This window comes from Neomonachus schauinslandi, chromosome 16 (genome assembly GCF_002201575.2).
Source record: "Neomonachus schauinslandi chromosome 16, ASM220157v2, whole genome shotgun sequence".
NCBI classification, from domain to species: domain Eukaryota; kingdom Metazoa; phylum Chordata; class Mammalia; order Carnivora; family Phocidae; genus Neomonachus; species Neomonachus schauinslandi.
The window spans coordinates 7,330,301-7,339,618 of NC_058418.1; the positions used below are offsets into that span (position 1 = coordinate 7,330,301).

The window sequence follows — 9,318 nt, forward strand, 5'->3', positions numbered from 1 at the left end:
AGCCCTCTTTCTTTGCCTGCTTATTTCCCAGAGACCCAGAGATTAGGTCCCCAGCTAAAGAGAGGGTTAGGTATGTTTAGAAATTGGCCAGAGAGGCAAGGTACTGAGGCGTGACTGTGAAAAGCCTTTGCAGGCACCAGGAGAGGAGTTGCCAGGATCCCAGGCAGGCGGGTGCTGGAGATCGGGGGATCAATGGGGGTCGAGTGTTTGGGGCCCAGAGTCCTAAGTTCCTATGCCTGCGCAAAGGAGAGTTAACTATTTGGGGGAGAGGGAACTGGATTCCTGGGCCCCTCAAAGTCATGAAAGCTGGAAACAGGCTGCTGGGTCCCTGACCAAGTAGGTGCTGGAATTTGGGCTGCCTGGGTCCACTGGTCTGTGTCCTGACTCCTCATTCTGCTTCTCCAGAATGTCTCAGGAGAATGACACGTGGAAGAAAGAGTGAGTGGGGAAAGGGGATGCGCAGGGGTGGAAATGGGGGTCCAGGAGGAACTTATAGTTTGATTATGCCCACATTCACTCCATTCTGGCTTTATGACCATGTTTTCAGGTTCAGCACCATCAGCCTAGTGGTAAGGGGCGCGGGCCTGGACTTCTGGGTCCTGAAGGGAGGGAGCTACACATGAGGACTCATGGGTCTGAAAGAGGACGGGCTGGGGGCCTGGACTCCTGAATCCTGAGACAGGAGGGGCCTGGGATCTCTGATTCCTGGATTCTAGACAGGCCAATGCTGGGGAAAAAGAGCCTCAGAACTGGTGGAGCAGGCTCAGGTTCTGCTCCTTCTGTGACCTCACAAGTGCTCAGAACCCTAAGTTGGGCAGGAAGAAAGAAGGGAAGGAGGGGCTCTTGCGCAGCGGGGGTGCCCTGCTTGCTGTCACCATGAGCCTGCACCTCTCTCAGGGCGCTGGGGGATGAGCTCGCCGCCATGAGGCTGCAGAAGCTGGAACAGCAGGTACTATGCCAGGGAGTCCTGCCACCTCCCCCCAGCCCCCCGCCCCTTCAGTCTTCCAGAGCTTCCAGGAGCACCACCCCCAAGATTTGCTCTGGGACTCCTGGTCCTCGTTGACTCTCTCCAAGCCTCAAGTCTGCAATTGGGAAATGAGAAAATAGGAATTGGGGATCCTAAGGAAGCAAATCTTGATGATGAGAATGCCCTTCTGGAGGGCAGGACTGCTAGGTCCTGGGGGAGGAGGGGACAGGGTGCCAGGACTCCTGGATCCGAGGAAGGAGGAGCTGAGGGACTGAGAGCCTGGACTCCCAGACTCCCTCCCATGCATGCCTCCCCCTGCCCCAGGCCCTCCTTCACCCCTGTCTTCCCGTCCGGTTCCTGGCCCCCACACCCGCCTTTTCCACTCCCGCAGCGGCGGCTCTTTGAGAAGAAGCAGCGGCGGAAGCGCCAAGAGCCCCTCATGGTTCAGGCCAATCCCGACGCTTCCCTGCGGCCCCGGCGACCATGGAGGCGGGAGGAGCGCCTCGCGGGTGACAGGGGTGAGGAAAAGTTCTAGCGTGGGGCAGGAGCCCAAGGAGAGCTCAGTGTAGGGCCCTTGGGGACCCGGGAGCGGGACCTGGCTGAGCTCAGGGGCGGAGCAGGGAGAGCGCGGGGGTGGAGCCTGGTCCGACTAGAGGGTGGGGCGCGAGAGAATCCCGTGATTGGGCTTCCTAGAGCTCTGGGGCGGAGCCTGGGGGAGGTTGGGGGGGGCGGCCCTGGAAAAGGCAGGGACTCAATTTCGGGAGAGTGACGGCTGAAATTAACAGAGCCCGGGGGGCGAGGCCGGGATAATTTAGAGACAGGTCCCCGGAGAGACCGAGAGCCGTGTGTGAGACTGTGTAGGCACAGAGTTTGCAACAGTTTAGCTGCAAGTCTGTGCTTGCTTGAGCCTTAGGATGGACTTTGCGTTCTGAATGGGTCTCCCGGGTTTGGGCGGTCACTCAGGGATGGTGTCTGGGAGTCAGTGAGGGAGCGGATCTTCGCAGAGGACTGGAATTTGTACATCGGGTTAATGGGCTTCGCTGCAATTTCTCCCAGGCCTTGGGAACCCTTTCCTCCAGGAGTACATGCCAGAGGCACATCTGCGCTCTGGTGCCCACAGTGCCCTGGGCATCGTGAGCTGCGGTGGAGACGGCAGCGGTGAGCGTGGCCCACTGGCATCGCCGACAGAAGGAGGTAATCTCGAGTCCTTGGGCCGCCTATACCCTAGAACTGCACTCCCACCAGAATCCAGGAGTCTGGAACCTCAATCCTTGCTCTCCAAAGAACCCAGGAGTCCAGGCCCCCACGGGCCCTGTCATCCCTCACACCAAGGAGTCCAGATCCTGAAACTACTCCTTCTCCAACACTCAGGAATCTGAATCTCCAGGCTCCTTCCCCGCCTTCCCACCCCCCAAAATCCCAGTCTCTAGTCCCTCTCCCTTATCCTGGCTACCAGACAGTTCCGATCCGGAGTTGGAGGAAGTCTCCGTGGGGGATGTTCCTGCTTCTCCACCTCCTTATAAAGAGCGTCCGGGGACTCGACGCAGGGGTTGGCCAGCCCGCCAACGACCTGGTAATTTCGGGGACATTGGGTGGAATCTGGTCCCTGGTCCATGTGGCAGATCCTCCCCCCTTTTTTGGTAACAGTTTTATTGAAATATATTTCACATACCATACAATTCATTCATTTAAAGTTTACAATTCCATGGTTTTTAGTATATTTAGAGAGATGAGCAACCATCACCACAATCAATTTTAGAACATTATCATTATCCCGAGGGAAACCCTGTACCTTTTAGCAGTGACCCCCCCGCCCCCCACACCTCATTTCTCCCAGCCCTAGGCAACCACTAATGTACTGTCTCTTTAGATTTGCCTATTCTGGACATTTCATTTGTTTATTTATTTTTTATTTAAGTTCAATTAGCCAACATATAGTACATCATTAGTTTCAGATGTAGAGTTCAATAATTCATCAGTTGCCTATAACACCCAGTGCTCATCACATCACGTGCGCTCCTTAATGCCCATCACCCAGTTACCCCATCCCCCCTCAGTTTGGACATTTCACTTAAATAGAATAATATAGTATTTGATCTTTCGTGATTGGCTTCTTTTGCTTATCATGTTTTTAATGTTCTTCTATGTTGTAGCATCGTTACTTGTTCTTTCTTTTTTTTTTTTTTTTAAGATTTTATTTATTTATTTGACAGAGAGAGACACAGCGAGAGAGGGAACACAAGCTGGGGGAGTAGGAGAGGGAGAAGCAGGCTTCCCGCCGAGCAGGGAGCCCGATGTGGGGCTCGATCCCAGGACCCTGGGATCATGACCTGAGCCGAAGGCAGCCACTTAACCGACTGAGCCACCCAGACGCCCCTGTTATTTTTTAATATTGTATGACAATTCCTTCTATTCTCATGACATGACCAACGAGTCAATAACAGGACTCTTAATTATCACCCCAAACCCCATTCCTCCCTCCCATTTTAGTTCCCAATCTCTCTGATGCGCTCTTTGGGACAAGGTAAAGGGAGGACTCTAACCCCACCCTGTCCTTAGACCCAGGGCAGTCAGAGACTTCTCAGCCAGTGTAGACACCCGGGCACATGGGGGAGGAGGAGGATCTGGCAAATGAGTGTGATGAGTAATAAGGAGAGGCCAGAAACCCAGGATATCTGGCCTTTACCAGCTAGCACTGGTGACCTGGTCCCAAGCTCCTGGGACCCAGGTGTCCTGAGCCAGTTTTCTTCTGGCTCTTTCCACCCCGTAGGGGCCAGTGCGGAGGAAGAGAGTGAATCCCAAGATGTTGGAGATGAATATGAGGCAGCCAGTCCAGAACCAAACCCTGGCATGGATGATGACCTGGGACGTGGAGACTTAGCCTCCAACAAGGTGGGAGGTGGCACAGCCAATCAGAATATAGGAGAAGGGCTAGCTTCGGACTCCAGAGAGGGTGGGTCTAAAACTCTGCAGCCCAATCAGAGGCCCTTTTTACTGGTGGGTGGAACCTGTTATGATTGGGCCATCAGTGTCTCTGTGTGTGTACCATTTATGAAGTCAATCTAGAGGGTTTAAATCGATGTAAGCACATACATTAAAATCCAGCCCACCGAAAGGCAGCGAGGTTTGGAAAGGGTGAAACAGTGATGGGGGAGGGCCAACAGTTGGTACTCGCAGGTGTTAATGAAAGTAAGATAAATAGTAAGATAAGTGGGGAGATCTGGGCCATATTATATGTTATCTAGACCGAAACAACACTGCTTTTAGCTGAATGGACAGTGCTTTCAAAGAGATTCTCCAGCCGGTAGATGAGGTGGGCGTGGCTTCAGAGGGCAGCTATTAGTGCTGACCAATGAACAGATGAAGAGGGCTTGGTTGCGCGGGCCCCTTGAAGGTACTGGCCAATCAGCACGTGGCCGAGACGTTTGACCAATAGGCAGAAAACATGGTTGAGAGAGGGCGTAACCCTGTGCTGTCACAGCCAATCAGTAGTTGGTAAGCCCGTGGTGGAGGCGGGTCTCAACCACCTCAATTTGAATTTGGCGCGTGGACTAGGGCGAAGACTTGGCAGAGAAGAAAGAGGAGTCGAAGTCTACAGTGAGGAACTCCCCACCGGCAGCCAAAGAGGAGGTGTCCGAGACCCCGGAAGGCGAGGTCGGCGCGGGCAGCAGCGATGTGGGGAGCTCACCCCGCTCGCCTCCCCTCGCGCCAGGCCCTCGGCTGGGAGAGGACATGGAAGCTTATGTGCTGCGGCCGGCGCTGCGCGGCCGCACGGTGCAGTGCCGCATCAGCCGCGACAAGCGCGGCGTAGACAAGGGCATGTTCCCCTTCTACAGTCTCTACCTGGAGGCGCCCGACGGCCGGGAGGTACGGTCTGGCTCCCTCTCGAGCAAGCCCCACCTCCCAGTGGCAAGTCCCGCCCCTTTCTGAGCGAGGTCGAGACTTTCACGAATCCAGGCCTTGCTCAATGATGACATTGAGCTAGGGCTTGTAAACTCCAACGCCAAACCCTGCCCTTCACGGAACTAGGCTACTTTAGCAGTAGCATAGGCCCTAACCAAGCCCATAACTAAGCCTCGTCCACTCTTGAGTTGGGCCCACCTTTCTCAAAGTAAGGCCACGCTGTCTCAGGGTCCAAAACCTCACCCCTTACACACCCTCTCGAGGTGTTGGCCCCGTTGTGTTTGTCCAAGTTCGGCCTCTCACTGAGCCTTCTAATCTATCAGGCCCCTACCCAATCCTCGGATAAGTCCCGCCCCCTAGGAACCAAGCTCCTCCCCTCGTGGATTGTCTATTCTAGAGCCAAATCACGCTCCTCTCAATCTGGCTAGTTTCCCCCTCGGTCTGGAGGCCTCTCTTCAAGACACTCTCCCAAAAGGAGGCTTTCCCCCTACTCAGTAGTGCTAGACCTGCTTTTGTCGGATGAAATGCCTCCCAAAGTCCCGCTGCAATGTTCCAAGTGAGGCTCTTCCCTAGCCTCAGTTAGGCTCACCGCTGCCTGGGCTCAGCCCTGACCCGGGACCCAATGGCGGAAGGAATGGCGGGGCGGAGATATGAAGACGTGAAGCTCCCCTTCAGGACCTAGCTGATGACTTCCTTCAGTGAGAACCGCATCTCCCAGGAAGGCTCGGGATGCTTTTTGCTCCATTACCCTCTCCTCTGCCGTGGGGACACGGTGTTTCCTTGTCTTGGGCCCCTAACCCTAGCCAGATATCAGAAACTGTTTCTGATGGGCCGTTCTTCCTACCCACAGCACTTCCTCCTGGCTGGGCGCAAGAGAAAAAGGAGCACAACCTCGAATTACCTCATTTCCCTGGACCCCAAAGACCTGTCTCGGGATGGGGACAACTTTGTGGGCAAAGTCAGGTGGGCAGAGCCCTGATAGGTGTGAGAAATAGGTGGCAGGAGGCCTCGGGGGTGCCGGGAGGGGTGGGGGAGAAGGGGACAAGCAGGCCACAGAGCACAAGTTCTGCCTGCTCTAGGACCTCTTGTCTTACGGATTGATGGACTGTGTATATCTTCAGGTGGTAGCCCCAGGGTGGGTGTGAATAAGAGAACTAAGGGCTTTGGAACAGAGGTTGACATTTGAGACATTTGACTTCTTGAGAGGCAAGAGGGTGGGACTCCTCAGTTCCCATGGGAGAGGGCTGTGATGTACGCATTCTTGCATCTTAGGGGGAGGGAATAAGTTTCCTAAAAGGCAGGGGACTAAAAGTCGTGACTCATCAAAGAAACAGAGGGGATTGGGACTGTAGATGCATGGAACACGGAACTTAAGTCCCAACTAGAGGGTTAATGGGAAGAGTTGATGACATGACATGGGAGAGCACTTAATGTACAGCAAAAACAGTCATTATTTTTACTCTGACCACTCCCCTCCTGGAGCAGATCTAATGTGTTGGGCACCAAGTTCACCATCTTTGACAATGGGGTGAATCCTGAAAGGAAGAATTTCGTCCCGGAGACCGCTCGCATCAGAGAGGAGCTGGGGGCTGTGTGTTATGTGAGTGTCTGGGAGACAAGAGAGAATGAAGCAGGACGGTGGGGAGGGAGAAAGAGCCAGATCAACTGGAGCATAATACCCCCAGGAGACCAACGTCTTGGGATTCGGAGGGCCCCGGAAAATGACTGTGATCATTCCAGGATTCGATTCCCAGAACCGGAGAATCAGCGTCCAGCCTCAAAACGTGAGTTGGCTAAGGTTGAGAACCTCTGGATCAGTGGGGAGGAAGGTCTGGGGGACCTGCCCTAGGTCCTAAGGGAGAAGGGTGCCCGTGGCTTGCAGGTGGTCATATGTGAAGCCAGATGGACTTTGTCAGGCTTTTATGTTTCTCAAGGAGGAGAGATTAGGGACGCAAAATTTTGCGTCGGGAGGAAAAACGTTCATTGGTGGTTGGTTAACCACGCCCCCTACTCTATCTTATAGGAACGGGAGTCGCTACTGAGTCGCCTCCGACGGGGGGCCCGCCAGGGCCTGGTCCTGCTGCAAAACAAACCCCCGTCGTGGAGCGACGAGAGCGGCGCGTACGTACTCGATTTTCATGGTCGAGTCACTCGGGCCTCGGTCAAGAACTTCCAAATCGTGCATCCGGATGACCGTGAGCTCCTAGGAACCGGTTTACCTGGGCCAGGGAGGCATGAGTGGACGAGAACTACTTCTCCCATCAGCACTTGAGCGTTTTTCTAGGGAGGGCTGATTCCACGCTGTTGCAAAGCCTGCTGGGAACTGTAGTTTAGTGGCCCTCAGGGTTTCTGGGCGTAGTGGGAGCGCCGCACAGCCTCTGAGAAGGGGTAGTTCTCGAAGCTCAGAGGCCCGCGGGAGGGAGTTGAGGAGTGGGGCTAGGCTTACTTAGTTCCTGACTTCCTCCTCAGCGGACTACCTGGTGCTCCAGTTCGGCCGCGTGGCCGCAGACACGTTCGCCATGGATTTCCGCTTCCCGCTTTGCCCGCTCCAAGCCTTTGCCGTCTGCTTGTCCAGTTTCGGTGGCAAGCTGGCCTGTGAGTAATCCAATGAAATACCATGCCCTCACCAGCTTCTGTGCCTGCTCATTTGGAGAAAGGGCCCCCGCATGCCTTCTTTTGCTCCACCTTACTCATAACCAACCCATCATACTCTGCCTGGGTGCCCAGTCCTGTGCTCCAGGGGAGTAGGGTTTTCAGCAGCACCTGCTTTCACGGGACTCACAGTCATGGGAGAAGGGTCTTAACAAAAAATTAAAATGCGCCTCTGCAATGAAGGAGAAAAGCACGCGGAGGCACAGGTCAGCTGGGTCAGATCAAGGTATCCCTAAAAAAGTGATTTCCACACCACATCTGAAGAATCACGAGAAACCAGGACCAGAGGGGTCAGGGGTGGGAACATCAGGCAGTAGGCACAGCTCATACAAAGGTCTTAAGGTGAAAAGGGGCTTTATCGGTTTGGGAAAATGAAAGGATAGTGTGGCAGGAGCCTGGGAAACCACTGGAGAGGGGCAGGGTCAGAGGCTCGACAGGGGGCAGGATATTTGAGCCACTCTTCTTCCAGCTGCTGGATAGATCTCATGGAGTCAGAAAAGACTTCTGAGTTGGAGATGTAAACTTGGATGGGTAATTCAAGACATGCATGGGTGAGAGTGAGAATAATTACAATACTAGCTACACTTATCTAACATTTGTTATTTGGCAAGCATTGTTTTTTTTTTAATTTTTTATTGTTATGTTAATCACCACACATTACATCATTAGTTTTTTTTTTTTTTAAAGATTTTATTTATTTATTTGAGAGAGAGAGAATGAGAGACAGAGAGCATGAGAGGGAGAAGGGTCAGAGGGAGAAGCAGACTCCCTGCTGAGCAGGGAGCCCGATGCGGGACTCGATCCTGGGACTCCAGGATCATGACCTGAGCTGAAGGCAGTTGCTTAACCAACTGAGCCACCCAGGCGCCCACATCATTAGTTTTTGATGTAGTGTTCCATGATTCATTGTTTGTGCATAACACCCAGTGCTCCATGCAGAACATGCCCTCTTTAATACCCATCACAGGCTAACCCATCCCCCCACCCCCTCCCCCCTAGAACCCTCAGTTTGTTTTTCAGAGTCCATCGTCTCTCATGGTTCATCTCCTCCTCCGATTTCCCCCCCTTCATTCTTCCCCTCCTGCTATCTTCTTCTTCTTTTTTTTTTTTCTTAACCTATATTGCATTATTTGTTTCAGAGGTACAGATCTGAGATTCAACAGTTTTGCACAATTCACAGTGTGGCAAGCATTGTTTTAAACATGGATTTGGGATGCTTGGCTGGCTCAGTCAGTGGATGGTGGGATCTTGATCTCAGGGTTGTGAGTTCAAGCCCCTCGCTGGGTGTAGGGATTACTTAAAAATAAAATCTTAAAAAAAAATTAAAAAGGCAAATAAATAAATATGAACTCTTTCGGGGCCTCACGATCCTATGAGGCATGTGCTATTGTTAGCCACATTTTATAGGTAAGAAAACAGTCTATGGAACAGGGCTTAAAAAGGTGAAATTGGATTGCTGAAAGCCTTGAGCAACTCACCACTTAAAGGCCAGCAGGAGGATGAGTATATTCCAGGGAGGCACAGAAAACTGGAACTGAACCCTTTTTTAGTGATCAGTGAGTCCAGCTCCCAGCCCCCTTGGGGAGATAATCGTCCCAAGTTTAATAAAATTTAGGCCGATGCCAGAGAAAAACTACAAGACCCACCAGCCCTTAGTTCAAAAGAAGCCTCAGGGCAAGAAGAGGCAAATTTGAGGGATGATGGGAAATACAGTTTGTCCTCTACTGAGGTACTCGCCTTTATCCCAGGGGTAGTGGATTATTGTCAGTTCAGATACACACAGTGATGGTGACATT

General features: G+C 52.9%; 1 protein-coding gene across 1 annotated transcript; it reads left to right on the top strand.

Moving 5' to 3' along the window:
• The first annotated feature begins 406 nt into the window (after positions 1-406).
• TULP2 (TUB like protein 2) lies at positions 407-7,480 on the top strand. Its single transcript, XM_021681250.1, has 12 exons — positions 407-438; positions 898-949; positions 1,359-1,485; positions 2,024-2,182; positions 2,391-2,540; positions 3,738-3,859; positions 4,523-4,834; positions 5,721-5,833; positions 6,356-6,470; positions 6,556-6,654; positions 6,894-7,065; positions 7,340-7,480. Exons 1-12 carry the CDS (start codon positions 407-409, stop codon positions 7,471-7,473), a joined length of 1,587 nt encoding a protein of 528 aa, XP_021536925.1. The 3' UTR covers positions 7,474-7,480.
• Positions 7,481-9,318: the final 1,838 nt, after the last annotated feature.

Coding starts and splice junctions, on each gene's coding strand:
- TULP2 (XM_021681250.1), top strand. CDS start 407: ATGTCTCAGGAGAATGACACGTGGAAGAAAGA. Junction 950..1,358: donor TGCAGAAGCTGGAACAGCAG/GTACTATGCCAG, acceptor CCACTCCCGCAG/CGGCGGCTCTTTGAGAAGAA. Junction 4,835..5,720: donor AGGCGCCCGACGGCCGGGAG/GTACGGTCTGGC, acceptor TCCTACCCACAG/CACTTCCTCCTGGCTGGGCG.